This window comes from Sciurus vulgaris (assembly GCF_902686455.1).
Source record: "Sciurus vulgaris genome assembly, chromosome: 3".
NCBI lineage: Eukaryota > Metazoa > Chordata > Mammalia > Rodentia > Sciuridae > Sciurus > Sciurus vulgaris.
Genome location: NC_136463.1, coordinates 159,000,486 through 159,015,976, shown reverse-complemented (window position 1 = coordinate 159,015,976; position 15,491 = coordinate 159,000,486). Strand labels below are relative to the sequence as shown.

Genomic DNA, 15,491 nt, shown 5'->3' with positions numbered 1-15,491 from the left:
TTCTTATTGTTTAAACATACAAACATAAAGAGCACTTCCTTTTTTCCAACTATAATAACTAGTAAGAGCTTAATCATCTACAGTGGCCATGTTATGAAAGGGAGGGGGGAAAGTCACTCCAAATAGATGGGAAGTTCCTAGAGGTCACTGAGCTAAGTGGCATGATCCCTGTGGGTAAAACAGACCAAAGCCAGAGTGGAGGGGGAAGGACAAGAGTTGGAAAGGCACTGTAACAATGGAAGGAAGAGGAGATGGTGGATTGGACCAGGTGGGCCAGTGGAGAAGTGGTTACATTCTGGGTAGCATTTAAAGGGAGAATGAGATTTGATGGCTTGAAGTGATGCTTTAAGAAAAAGAAGGGGAAAGGCTCTCAGCCTGAGCAGCTAGAAGACGCTTGGATGGAAAGAACGCGGGAGGGCCTGGATGTGGGCAGGAGGTGTCAGAATGAAGAGCTCCATTCTGGACATGATAAGCTCAAGTTGCCTATTAGACATCCAAGTGGAGACACAGATAAACAACTGGAACGGAAGTCAAGATAATGAGGGGAAGATCGTGCCTCTGTGGAAGGGCCAAGATTCTCAAAGGTTACATCACAGACAATGTTTCATACGAATACATCAAACAAGGTCATAAACCTTTAACACAACAGGGTGTGAAAACATCTCAGGGGAAATCCAAGAGCTCTGGAAAATGAAAATGGAGATACAAATTTAAGATCTGATAGGCAGCCAGGATAGTTTATAAACTTACTGTTCGGGCAATAATGCTAACTGCATCAGAGGACTGAAAAAGGATTACTACCCACATAAAAGAATAGATAAAAAGAAAAATATAGATTTAATTAGAAAGGGAAAGAAAAATATATAACCATTTCTGAAAACTATTTTACAGACCATTATGAGACCCAAAAAGGACAAGGTAGCATCATTTCAATGTCCCACTGGTTCTGAAGGGAACAAGCAATGGCGTTTCTGCAGCCTGAAGTGCTAAATACTTTAACTACAGTTTAGACATTCTGCAGAGATGCAAGTTCATTATGTCACACAGGACGGCCCACAGTAATTAGCAAGATAATTAGTGAGAGTTCACTGTTTTTCGCAATAATTTATAGGAGAAGGGGAATCAGTGTAGGTACTTTTCTCAGTAAAGACACATGGCCCAAGATTTTACCTCCTGGTCAAAGCATGAGCAATTATAGCCCAGGGTCCAAATCAAAAATAGAATTGTGTATCTGCTATTTTTACCCTGCTAATTTTTGTCTGGTTTGAAGGCCTGTATACTATCCCATTTGTTATGGTTTTATCGTTGTTACATTTCATTCCAAAGCCAGAAAACTGTCAATGGCAGCTGAAAGTATTTTGGGGATTTAGTTTGGTTTGGTTTGGTTTGGAGAATTGGGGGAGGGGAGGAGAAATGGATGTCTAATTGGGACATTTCTGAGGGAAACTGTCACAGGAATGTATGCTATTTAGAGTACCAGTATTTGAGGCCATAGCATACACACTCAGCAATTAGCTCCAAGAAGAAAATGCTCACCTTACTACTCACTGAAATGCCTGATACCCGTGCCTTCCCTGGATGCTCAGATTATTATCAAAGGTGTAGGGACACTTTTCTACTCCCCCAGAGTACAAGCACGAGTCTTATCTACTAACCTGGCTCAGGGATGGCAGCCTCTTAGACACACACACATCCTCCCACACACTCCTTAAATCCACTTCCATCTGACACAGATCAGTCAAGCACACTGCAGCCACAATACCTGGAAGACCCTGAGAATCACCCCTCCCCATAACTGTCCTCAGAATGACCCTCAAACCCATGTTCTATTTTAATAAAAGAAAGCCTTTATTCATGAAAGAGCAGTTCACAACTTGTGTTCCCGAGACTGCTCAGTAATTAATACCACTTACTAAGTCCCTGTATACCACACACTAGGCAAATCTTACATGGGTGATCCCATTTAGGCCAGGCACAGTCTTTAGGGTGGGAACTTTTATTGTGTATGTTATTGATAAGGACAATGGGGCATAGAGAGGAGTTAGAGAGACTAAGTCACTTACCCAAGTCTGAGTAGATGTAACTGCAGATTTCTTAGAACCCCTGATCCTTATCCCCCAAGAATTCTTCTTCTACTACACAGCAACAGAGGTAGTAAGGCAAGTCAGAAGAATTTCTGATATTCTAAACAGTCTGGTACAAATCATAGTTATCCCACAAATAAATGGATACACCGGATTACTGAAACGCCAGTTTCCTAGCTCTGAGATGAAATAGCCTCTCAGTGTTGAAACACTGGTTACCCTGCATTTCACATGCTGACAAAAAGTCTAAATTGGTTGTTATGTCATTTCTTCAAAGAGTAAAAAAGAGAGGGTAGCTTAACCAGTTCTTATTAAATTCAGCCTTTTTCAAAGGCCTACCTGTTTAAGCTGGGTACTTCTATACAGTATAAGAGAATGTTTTTCTAAGAAAAGAAAAGCTATTTCAGAATGGTTCAAATGTCTGGTATATAATTTGGAAACAACAAACATGACCATCCTTGTTCAGTATATAAAGAGGGAGAATCTAATAGAAGAAAAAGAACTCTAAAGTAGTAAGCAAATATGCAAAATATTCTACAAAATGCTGGCAGTTTTAAAGGAGATTTTTATATGAAGTACTCAGTTGTTGGGGGCAGGAAGAAAAAGATAAGAAATCTTGCTTGTTACAGAGGAACACCAGGGGAAATGTGTGGGTGTGAACACCTGTACAGGAGTCATTAGCCGTAGGTCCTTATCATCAAGAGGAAAGGTATCTAAAAGGAACAGAAATCACCCTATCCAATCCAAGGTTCAATTAAACAACAAGAAAGTAGAAATCCACAAACCAAGGTTCTGGTCTTTCTGGTCATACTAATTATTCCAAAGACCTACAGCAATTGATCTGACCTCTCAGGACTTAGTTTCATCATTAAGAACACAGTGATACCAATCATGGTAAGTACACTTAAGGACCATGTGAGATTATAGATATGACAGTGACTCAATTAAATTATTTAGGTTTGACACAAAAGCTACATGTTATATTTGTATTTTATCAAGGCATTGGAGAATTGAGTTGCAAGTTGATTTAATACATTCTACTTAGCTAACAAGAGGGGACTTCTCTAAACATTGACTGATGTACACTCAATGGAGCCCATTGACAATACCACTATTACACGTACATGGTATTAGCAGGTCTGTTAATAAGTAAAAAGGAGCACAAAGCATCCAATAAAGTGACCCGTACTACAACTAGATATAGCAAATTCTTAAATGTCCACACTAAGAGTAAGGAAGTCCCAAAACAGACACTGGAATTCAGCAGATACTCAAACCTCAATTTCTCCATTGTTCTGGAACGCTTTTATATGCCTCTAGCTGTGCTTAAATTGGACTGCATCTAGATTTAATCTTTAGCCCCCCGGAAGGAGGCAGTCCAGGAGCACGTGGTAACTTCGCTCACAATACCCAACTAGAATTAAAAAATATGGCAGGACAATTTCCTCAAATGGACATTGCTATGCAGATAAGCAAGAGGTGAATGGCCCCAGCTACATAATTACAGAGCCAAGCTCAGAGCAATGTAGTTACTTGCAGTGGGTCCTATTCACACTTCTACTCACTGGTTTATTTGAACTTAATTACCCTGTAATTAGTGTCTATCGGTAGAGGAAATTTGCTTGAATTTCCATCCTTTTCATCTCTAAATAGAGGACTTAGAAAAACATTTAGTGTGAAGGTAGTTCTTGTTAACAAATAAATATCTTCCACAATAGATTTAAAAGGAGAACTCAAATTCATTACTTTATAATGTTCCAGAGAAGGAATTTAGCTTCTGTCTACCCTTTTGCCAGTGAAGACACCTACATAACGAAAATATATTTGAAGCACAGAGCTAATTCACAGTTGTTGCAGAATGGGTAGCCAGTGACAGAGAATTCTATTCAAATTTGCTATGAATGAACATGATCCTTTTTAACTTCTTATTCTGAGTAAAATATGATAACTGGGTCTACCCCATTTATAATAGAATTCCTAGAATTAAATTCCACTAAAATCTTACTGAATTTATATAAATTCTAAACACAAAGACTCCCCTGTAAAATTGCAAAATTCAGACACTCAGTGGGCTCTGAATGAACAACTTATAAGAATGAAGGGCCCCTACAAAAGGTTAAAGGGTTTCTATATCAATTGTGAACTGAATACTTTGTAAGAATAAAGCCTTATGATTATGTATATTCTCAAAAGGAAAAAAATACTTTCATTCAGAAAACTTACACACAATGAGCAATTAACTACTCATATCTTAAAGATGAACAGAACAGGATGTCCTGAAGCAGAAATGTTCAAGAACTTGAACTTAAAAGTCTGAGAATACATTACTGACAGATTAGGTTATTGCTATTGATCACAAGGATTTTCCACAACTAATCCCAGAGCTTGGACAGATAAGAATGGAATCATCCAGACAAAATTACCTCCCACCCTGGACTGGCCTTTGGATAAACAGACCTGGGAGAAGGCTGGAAGGAGAAGGGAGAAGCAAATGTGTGTGATGAGGAGGAAAGCGGCAATTCTCAAGAGTCTACATCCTCTCCATTCTCCCACCAGGAAAATGTAGCTAGCTGAGAGCATGCTTGTTGAATGTGGATAACGGGAATCACATGATGAAATAAGTGTTCCATCTGTCAACAGTGAGACTGATGGATTGACAGGGAGAGAGAACAAGTGGGGGGGGGGCAGAACAATGCAGAGAGAGGAGGAGGAAGGGATTCAAGGGAGCAACGTCAAGACTTAATAAGCCACTATTTATAGGCAGGAGATGAAGGAGAGAGCAGTCAAAGATGACTCCAAGGTTCACTCTCGGGATGGGAAACCAGCCGCACCGCTGAGAAAAATAGGATCAGCCAATGGATAGCTCTCTTCCTGCTGATTTACATTCATATTGATAAAGACATAACCCTGAGCAATGCCACCAGGTAAAAGCTTCTGTGATTTTGTGATTTGTTTGCTTGTTTTGGTACTTCATATTGAACCCAGAGGCACTCTACCACTAAGCCACGTCCTCAGCCCTTTTTATTTATTTATTTTTCTAATTATGAGACAGGGTCTTGCAGAGTTGCTGAGGATCACCCTAAGTAACTGAGGCTAGCCCAGAATTGCAGTTGTCCTTCCTTGGCCTCCAGAGTTGCTGGGATGTGGAGCACCATGCCTAGCCTGAGTTATTTTCAACTGACTACAACAAGAAGGATGTTGGCCCACACTGTCAACTGAACCTGAGAATCAGTGAAGACAGAATGACACCAGAAGTTATACAGTTAGCAAAAATGAATCAACCCCTGAGCAGAAAAGATTATTTGGGACACACACTGAAGCAAGACTTTCAACAGGACAGCTGTGGACTGTTCAAATCAATTCAGGGTGAAATGATCAAAAATGGTCTAGACTTTATAGAAGAAAAGAATCAAAAATTATGGTCCAAACTCAAATGCCTACACAGGCCAAACAAGTAACAAATGAAGAATGGTGGGTGTTGGGCAGTAAAGTATCTTAATCTGTATGGTTTCTGTTGCTATAACTGAATACCATAAACTGAGTAATTCATAAGGAAAAAAAGGTTTAGTTAGTTCATGGTTCTGAAGATTGGGAAGTCCACAAACATGCCACTGGTACCTGGAGAGGGCCTCCTTGCTGCATCATAACATGGCTGAGGTCACCATATGACATGGCAGATCAAGTGTGCTAACTAGGGTCCCTCTTCCTCTTCACATGAAGCCATTAAAGCTATCATGAGGACTCATGACTGCCTTTAATCCTGATTGCCTCCCAATGGCCCCGCCTCCAAATGCCACGAACACATGAATTTGGGGATTAAGTTTCCAACACAAATTTTTTGGGGGCACATCAAACCTCAGCACAAGAAATGGGTAAGGGGTTGCAGTAACAGCCTGCATACACCCTATCCAAAAAGGAGCCACTTGCTGACAATAGGTGGATTTAGTCCCAGCAGGGCTGGAGGCTCATTGTTCTGCTTGGTCAAAAGAGACCACAGCACCCACCACTGTCTACCGTGTTTCGTTTTAAGTTCTCCAAGTACTTGTCCATGCCTGAAATCACTGTGTCACTGTTACTGTTGTTGCTGTGTTTGTGGTCGGTCCCCCGCTGTTAGAAGGGGAGCTCCAGAAGGAGCCACATGTTTCGCATCAATCAACACAGGCTCAGCTCTTGACCCCCCAGGGCTTCCCATGCGATATGGCATGAACCCCAAACCAAGCCCCTGGTGTTGACACAGCCCTCACAACCCTTGCCTCCTGCTCCTGTCACTTCCAGTGCCTCCTGTCTCTCTCCACTATAGGCTCTGCAAAGGAAAGACCTGGGTTCAAATCCTGGTTCTGCCTGGCACTCACTCGCTGTTCATCCTTTGTGAAGATATTAAGCAAAAGTCTCAGCAGTTACCTCTATAAATATCTGTTGCTGGATTTCTAGAGAATAAAGTAGGATTTTTTTTAAAGTCACTACAAATTTAATCCTAATGCTTGATTCTTTAAAATTTCCCACGCTTGGGTTTTCCTGTCTTACACTTAGCCACATCCAAGGTGCTGCTGCTACCCAGCAGACCAGGTGGTGCAGGTAGAGCCCCTGCTCTGCTGCCCCTGCTTCTCCTCTCTCCACCTCCTGCACAAATGTATTTCCTAATGGTTTTTGAGGACCAGCCCAGTTCTCTCTTCCTCTGTGAGGTTTCCTCTGACTTCCCTGGGCAAAGGTTACTCTCCCCTCTGGGTGTCCAAAAACTTCTGTTTTTACAACTGTAACTACACAGATATGAACCACCAGCCACCAGCTTCCTGACACCCCACCAGCGAGCGGAGCAGGGACTAAGTGTTACTTCTTGTCCTATCCCCAGAGCCTAGCACAGTGCCTGATTCAAAAGAGGTATTCAATAAATGTGTTCTGAATCAAACAAACCTGAATGCCTAACACATGTGAATCTGATTTGCTGGAAACCATAGAAGCAGACAGACACATCTTGCTGTGCCATCGAGCAACTAACTCCTAACAGTGACAAAAACTACCATATGAGCAGCTCATGACTGACCCATTAATGGTGGGCAACGGTGACGGGGATCATCTAGGAATTATTACCCCCATTACCCACTTATCTTCAGGGGATACATGCCAAGATCTTCAGTGGATACCTGAAACCAGGTAGAGTAACAAACCCTATACAGTCTATGATTTTTCCTGTACACACATGTATACGATAAAGTTTAATTTATAAATAAGACACAATAAGAGATTAATAACAAAATAAAACAATTATAACAATATATTGTGATAAAAGTTATAGGAATGTTCTCTCTCTCTCTCTCTCTTACAATCTCGTCATACTACCCCTTCTTCTTACTCACCTTTACCCACCACAACTGAGACTGCCGAAGGGAGTGCTGGCGATGTAACCCGTCACATAGAGAGCCTGCCTCCCATGCTCGAGACCAGGGTTCGAGACCCCAGCACTGTTGGATTATGGAAATTACAAACAAACAAACGAGACTGAGCCTGCAAAAGGGAAAGTTATGGGTAAAGGGTACCACTATCTAGGTATTTTTGCTATTTTAAACAATATAAGCATATGGTGTGACTTGTACAGTACCAAAAAGTTCAAGACCAAAATATTACCTCTCCTATTGATCCAGCATAGTGCCAAAAACTACTAAAATCTCTTCTTAAATTTCAATTTCATTAAAACATGAAATTTTATGGGAACTGCTGTACGCTTTCTAACATATGGGTGTTCAATCATCGATTCATTTGACAGATATTTACTGAAAGCTTCCTACATGCCATGATTACAAATAAAACCACGACAAGTCTGAATTCTACATACTATAACTTTATAATGACTGCTTAAGAAAACCTGGAAAATTTGGGAGGGGGCTGTTGAGGACAATATAAAAATTTGTATTATAACATAATCTATCCCTATCAAATCTGAGGAAGGGCCTTGTGACAATTCAGACTTGTCAAACAGTTAACTGCATACAACTGAGTTAGGAAGAAGCAAGGACATGTGCACAGTATAGTCCATAAAACTTTATAAACAGGCAGGCACAGTGGTACAGGCCTGAAGTCCCAGTTACTTGGGAAACTGAATCTTTTCCCCCATATTCCAGAATATCAAGTCAACTTTCTGTTGACTTTTTAAAATTGATTCCTGATAATAAGAGTCATAAAAGCATATGTTCTAGAATTCTAAAAATGTATGAGAATATCTCACAGGTGAGACACTTAGGACACCTATACCATGCCAATAAAAATGGAGCTTCTGAAAAGTCAATAAATGTGGAACCAGTCTTGTTCAAAAGTAAAGTAGAAAGCAAAAATAATCACTGTCATCTAAATTAACTTAGACTGGGGGAATAGCTCAGTGGCAGGACTCACACTTAGCATGCCTAAGGCCTTGGGTTCAACCCTCAGCACCCATAAATGAATAAATATTGAATTCACTAAACTTCTCTCCCTTCAATCTGGGGTGGTGGGGACTAGAAAAGGCCTGTTTACCTAAATATCAGTCCATGGCAGGAGGCAATTTTGTTTGGATGATTTCATTTATATCTGTCCAAACTCTAGGTCCTGTTTCCCATGCCCCGTGGAATGCATAGTGTACCCCTTCCATTCCCTTCGGACAGAAGAGAAAAGAATTCTAAGGGAATGGAACATAAGACTAGTGAGTTCTAAAGAAAATTTTCAGGAAAAGGTTTCTGAACTTCCCTAGAACAGACCTCATAGGATTATCTCAGAATGAATGAATGAGTGAATGAATGAATGAATCTAAAGTGTTTCTCCTGCTTTCTAAATGTATGGTTCATTTATTGATATAGTGCTTTAATGGTTAATAAAAATCTAATGTTTAGTAATAATACAATTCCACTTTGGAACATAAAAGTCTCTCAAGTGAAAAAAATAAGTATTGATTTATAAGAAGTTAAAGATATATATATATATATATATATATATTTTTTTTTTTTAAGAAAAAAAAAGCTAAGTATTTTTTTCTCTCCATTCTCACATGACACTCAATGCAAACTTTTGGCACCAGAGATATGGGGGATCTTTCCCCCCCACACACCAAACAATTTACAGATTCTCCATTGGACACAAGCTAAATGTCTTCTGATTCAGTTCAATTCTGATGCTCTCCATCTGGAGATAGGGTCAGAGCCCAGAGATTGAGGTCTTAGTCCCACAAGACTTCGGATGCCCATTTCAGATGCCAATCATAAGCCCCAACTTGGGACCTGTGCTTCTGAACCTGCTATAAATTATAGTTCCCATGATCCCCTCCTCTGAATCAATTTAATTTGCTAAGAGAGAGTCACAGAACTCAAAGAAACACATTTACTAACTTATCACAAAGGGTATTACAAAAGATACAAAGAGCTGGGGAGATGGCTCAGTCGGTAAAGTGCTTGCCTTGCAAGCACAAGGCCCTGGGTTCGATCCCCAGCACTGCAAAAAAAAAAAAAAAGAACAAATGACACAAAAGATACAAAGTAACAGCCAGATGGAAGAGATGCATAGAGCTCACTATTGGAGAAAGGGTAAGGAGATCCAAGCCCTCTCCAGGTGTGCCACCTCTAGGAACCTTCATGTGTTCAGCTATCCGAAACCTTCCAGAAACTAGTCCTTTTGGGTTGTTATGAAAGCTTCAATTCATAGGTATGATTACATCACTGTCAAAGGTAATCAACTTCATCTTCAGTCCCTGTCCTTGGGGGTGAGACTAAATGTCCTAACTCTCCAATCATGCCTCAGTCTTTCTGGTGATCAGATCCCACCCAGAAGCATCTAGAGGACCCCAGACACTAGTCCTCATATTATCATACAAAAGACATTCTTATCATTTAGGAGACTCCAAGGCTTTCAGGAGAACACAGAATGAAGACCAAATATTTATTTCACAGTATCACACAAAACAAAATTAATTTTTTTTTCCATTTCAGGTCCTACTACTGCTACATGGTAGTAATATTCACTTTCTAGGTAATAAGAAAAAAAATAAATCATCAGAAAATAAAACTGTCTATGAAGAAATATGAATTTAGTTAAGCATAAAAATCAAAGCACATAACCATTTCATTCTAAGTTGTCTATAAATTCCTTGTCTGCTCTGGACTATCTTGGTTTATGCCTTTCATTCTGGTATAATTATTAATTGTGCCCACTCCTCCCCAAAATGGCAGTTTGGACAATTGGTTATTCACAACTTCATTTGGAGAGTGAAAGAATCCCTGAACATTCTTTGACAATGAAACATTAAAGTTTTCAGTGGCAACTGTATGTTCAGAAGTGCTTGGCACAATCTGTTTTTAAACTCCCCAATTTCTGAAAGACCTAATAAACATTTTAACTTTCACAGTCGTTAAGTAATTAGGACCCATCACCACTGAGTACTTATGAAACGTCTTCTGACATAAATGTGGAGCTTGGCCTGGCAACCTATATTTGGGAACTTCCCTCTCCACCTCTAACCCCAATCCGGGGATCCAGGAGAGAGGCACAGAGGTACAATGATTCAGCATTTTTAAGGCCTTCATTAAAATGTGCTATGGAATCAGGGGAGGATAAAGAGACCCACAGCACACAGATACTAAAATCAAAACTTCTTTTTATAAAAGCAAAAATGATGACATTCTATACTTTATCAATGAAACATTTGGAAAGCAGCCAAACTGACAAGTGTATCTCCCAGCACTGTTATCAGGCAAGTCGTCCTAAGATGTAGCAGGAAGCATAGGAACCCTTTTTAAAAGTCAACTTTTTCGGGAAATGCTTAAAAACAGAAAGCAGAAGGGAAATCACAGAACACAAGGGTCAACTTCAGGGCAGTCACCACATCAGAATGATATTGTTTGGACCTGGATGGGAAAAGTTTTTAGAATGCTGCTTTATGTCATTTGTGTGACTCCTGAAGGACAGATCACATCTTTTCCAACCTCCCACCCTTATTTCTTATCTGTGAATCCTTAACATACAGTTTGTGTCTCAGGAATGTGCAACAAACTCCACTGAATTAAACTAACAAGAAAGGAAGAAAAATACTTTCAAATATAATTTCTATATAAACATTCTTTCCAAAGTAGAAAAGAAACCCACCACCAGGATGGGAAGTGGAGAGGTTGAATCACTCCAATAGCAAGTGAGTGCTCCATAATGAGACTCTATTCCTCTACCCAAGTGGTGGGTCAAGGTTAAACAACCTTATCATAGAAAGTCAGATGCATTACAGTCAAATCATGTCCCACAAACAAAACAACTATGCAAAGTTAGACTACAAGACATGCATGAGTCATAGCCACCAATACTGCAGTTATAAAGTTCTACTAAAATTTCTTTCTAAAATTTCTAAAATTTCTGCAGTTATAAAGTTCTACTAAAATTTCTTTCACATTTCAGCTGCATGGGGCTTGGACATTTCTTTAAAATAGGCTTTAAGGCAGGTTTTTTTCTCCTCCAGCAACCTGTTCAAGGGCACTGAGAACTAGCCACTTCACCACAGAAAGTCACATTCATAAAGAAAGCTGTAGCCCTCTGTTCTTTCTATCATGGGGGCCCTAGACACTTCTTCCTAAAGGCAACACCCACTATCAATAAGGCAAATGGTAGACATGATGTATTAGCCCATTAAATTACAGAGAAGCTTCTGGTGAGAAAGACCTGGCAGAGAAAAGAGACCTATTATCTCAGTAAGGTGGGCAGCAGCCACTTTATAATAATGTGAAACAGGGCTGGGCTCGTAGCTCAGTGGTAGAGCACTTGACTAGCATGTGCGAGGCACTGGGTTCAATTCTCAGCACCACATAAAAATAAGTAAATAAAATGTCCATAGACAACTAAATATATATATATATATATATATATATATATATATATATATATAAAAAACAAAGTTAACTTCACCAATATTCAATATGGAGGAAACATTTTCTCCAAGCTCTGCCTTGTTTTAAAAAATAATGAAAATTATATATGCAGGTCTCTTGAATTTTATAATAGCTGCTTTACAGTCTTTGGAGAGTCACCTAAAAGTCTTAGGTCTTTAATCTCATCTGTAAAATGGGAATAAATACTGTTATTTACCCATATTTCCAGAAAAGGAGGGTATAAACCACAGATAGTTTTCTTAAATTCTTGAAGCTTAGACACTTCCTGATCTTGTCAATGAACAGATATAGGTCAAAAGAAATATTTAACATGTAGATTCTATTTTCTGCTTTTAATGGATTATTATACTAATAATCCATTCTGTAAACTTGCCTGGGTCAAAAATATTGTTAATAAATAAATAACTGGAAGAGGTTAAGTAGATCCCTTAAACTCTTTGGCCACTAAACATCTTTGTCTTCCACCGAATGTCCTTTTTAAAATCAGTGACACTTTCTGAACTAAACCGAAAGTAAAACAACAGCTCCCAATCAATGCAGATTAAGTTTTGAAGCACTATGTCAACCGAAACTGGTCTTCATATTATGCAAATGATTTTTTCTAGTCTTCACAATCTTTTAAAATATCAAACTGTTGACCTACTGATGATATAATTGCAATATTTTCTTCCTAATGATCAACTGAAGAAAGAGTAAACTTAAACACTCAAGTTCTAAATGGAAAGACTGATGGGGAAACTGCTACCAAACAGCCTCTTGCAACAACCTTGTGTGCAGACTGAATGGAGTTTTTACATCATGGGGGGTAGAATCCTGCACTCTTACATAAAGGTTCACAGAAACAAGGCGGGATATAAACACAGTCAGGGTATTTATTGCTCAGCGCCCAATGCACCTGAAAGACACATGGACTATGTTTCAACTGCTAAGCTTCTAAGGGCATCTAAAAATGCCAGTTCCAGTTTAGTCAGAGAAAAGAAACAAACAGTAACCCTATCCCAGTAGAGTCCATGTAATTCCCTCCAGTTTCTCCCCTAGCATAATATTAATTGGTTTCTTCATCAAATGCTGCAGTAACATTTGTGAAATCAGATTTTGGCAGAAAATCAAATCAAAGGAAAACTTCAATGGCAGCTACTTTCTGCTATTGCCTCCTGCCCAGCCTCCTGCCTACCTTATTATGTTTTTGCTGGTGTCTTGCCTTTGTGTCAAGAACATGATAAGGGCTTTCTGAGTCTTGATTGATGTAGTATATGAGTCTTGAAGGCAGTGTGATTTCTTTCTGCATTGCATTGCTGTAACTGATGTTACTGCTGCTATTCTGTTGCAATGTATTGTCTTCATCTGCCAGGACTCCCAATTTTTTTTCTGCAGTTTCATTCCAATGCGGAGCTGGGGGGACAGGAAGCACAAACATACACAAACACACACATATACACCCCATAAATACATATGTACTAAAATGCATTTTTTCATTAATTAGATTTAAAGTTTTCTATGTGTAAGCAGGTAAGAAGTGGAGACACAGAAAAGTAAGTTATGGCAACAATGAAATGGTCTGAATAGGTTAATGGCCAATAAGGCTTACACAATCATGTACTAGAATCAAGTATACATTTTCTAGCCATCTAGATATGAGGGGGAGGGGTAGACTGTACTTAGGGAACAGTCATTAAAAGTACTTGCTAAAGGGTCCTGACCCTCATCTCCACCCCTTCTCGGAGTCTACAGAAGTTCAACTGTGCTCTGCTTAATAGTATCCCATCTGAGAACTAAGAGCACTCCAAGGAAAACTTGAATGCTGACTTCATGGACAGGGAATTTTAATTGATTCTTTTACCAAAATGGAAATTTTGCCTTTTAACTTTGAGATGAGCAAAAATCCTTTGCTATAGAGGGATGTGGAGGCTGCGGCCTTCGATTTTTTTTTTCCCCTGACCAGGCCAACTTTCTGCTTTCAGTGATTTCCAATCATCAATGTATTGGACATTGTGTTGTTTTAATTGTTCATGGCATGCATTTTGAGAAATCACACCCAAAGGTCGTGCACAAAGTATGTCTTCTGCACTTTCATTCTTTGGCCCCTGAAGTATGCCTCCCTCCCTCATCTTAATCTCAACTGCAGTGAATAAGCCCGGTGGGAAATTTGAGGAAACAACCCATTGCCACTATTATCATTACATGCTCCCCGCATTCATATTAAGGCTCCAGCACGCAAGAAGCAACTTGCTCCCTCGCTGCATTTCCCAGTCACTGGTTTCCCCTCCGCAAGTTGCATGAGAGCGCTGAAGGACCCAGATTCACTAAATACCTCCCAGTGGAACCACAGTAATTGGAATGGGTTTTTAGTGAATGCAACATAAATGGACTTCCAAAAGTGAACTAGAATGAACAGGGGGTTAGGAATGAGAAGGGTGGAGAGGTAGACAGGGAGGCACGCAAAGGCCAAGCCTGGGACGTGTCCAGGGCGCACGGACCCGCGTGCCCTTCGCTTTCCTCTACAGGGCCCCGCGGGGAAAGCAAGGCAAAGGGCACCGGGCCATACCCACCGCTGGGCGCAGCGGCCCCCCAGGCGCGGGGCCGGGACGAGGCGGCGAGCGCAGGCAGCAGGAGAAGGACGAGGAGCAGGAGACAGGGCGGCGCGCGGGCCGGGGCGCGGACAGGCACCGGGCCGGCGGGGCCGCCGGAAGGGCCGCGAGAGGCGCCGGCAAGGCTGCAGCCTGCCAGGGGCGACCGCCGGGAGCTGCTGCCGGGCGGCTTCATGGCTCATAGCTCCCGGGCGCCGCTCGGTGTGGCCAGCTAGTGCGCCGGGCTGGGCTGCGGGGCGGCTGCGGGCGGAGCCGGTCACGCCGGCTGGGTGCGCATGGTGCCACCGCGGGCAGGGGTCTCGGGGCTGGGGGCTCAGGGCTGGGCGGCGCGCCCTCCTCAGTTCTCCTCTCAGCCCCTCCCGGGGCGGACGGCAGAGGAGTTCAGGGGTCCCCGCCGCTCCGCCAACTTGGAGCCTCCTCAGCGGCTGCTCCCTCCCCGAGGCGGGCGCGGCCGCTCAAGCGACTGCGGGGGCTGCTGCTGGGCCTGAGGGTGCTGAGGCGGCGCGCGGGAGCGAGCGGCACGGGGACGCGCGGCTCAGGCGTGCGCCCCTCCCTCGGGAGCGCGCCCGAGAGGGGTTTCGGGCGCTGGTGCAGATGCTGATGCTGATGCTGCTGCTGTCGACCGGCAAGGGACGCACTGCGCATGCTTTACTGTGGGGAAAGGGGGAGCAGCAGAGTGATGCAGCATCCCGGGCAGCATCAGAGGTGACGGTGGCACCTCCAAAGATGAGGGCGGGGGAGCGGGCACTGGCGGTCAAGGGGGAGTCCGAGGAAAAAAGAAAAGTGCGGGGCTCCTGGGTCAGAAAGAGGCACGATCTGGAGGAAACGGCCCGAGAAATCGACCTTCTTTTCCCCCATCCCAGACCTCACATTCCCACTCCTAGTCCAACCCCGCTGCTCAGGAAAAACTAAGGCCAAGCATTTCCACCTTA

At 41.8% G+C, this 15,491-nt stretch overlaps 1 protein-coding gene across 3 annotated transcripts in view; it reads right to left on the bottom strand.

The window, feature by feature from the left end:
- The window catches only part of ADAM23 (ADAM metallopeptidase domain 23), a 157,207-nt gene extending 142,045 nt beyond the window's left edge, over nucleotides 1-15,162 (bottom strand). For 2 of the 3 annotated variants that reach the window (XM_079130582.1, XM_079130584.1), the window contains exons 1-2: nucleotides 14,521-15,161; nucleotides 13,146-13,363 (exon numbers count right to left, since the gene is read on the bottom strand). In XM_079130582.1, coding sequence (XP_078986708.1) covers nucleotides 13,146-13,363; nucleotides 14,521-14,734 — 432 coding nt within the window. In that variant the 5' untranslated portion in view covers nucleotides 14,735-15,161. Of the gene's footprint in view, nucleotides 1-13,145; nucleotides 13,364-14,520 lie in introns of all 3 variants that reach the window. The other variant, XM_079130583.1, reaches the window with a different exon arrangement.
- Between the last annotated feature and the right edge of the window lie 329 nt (nucleotides 15,163-15,491).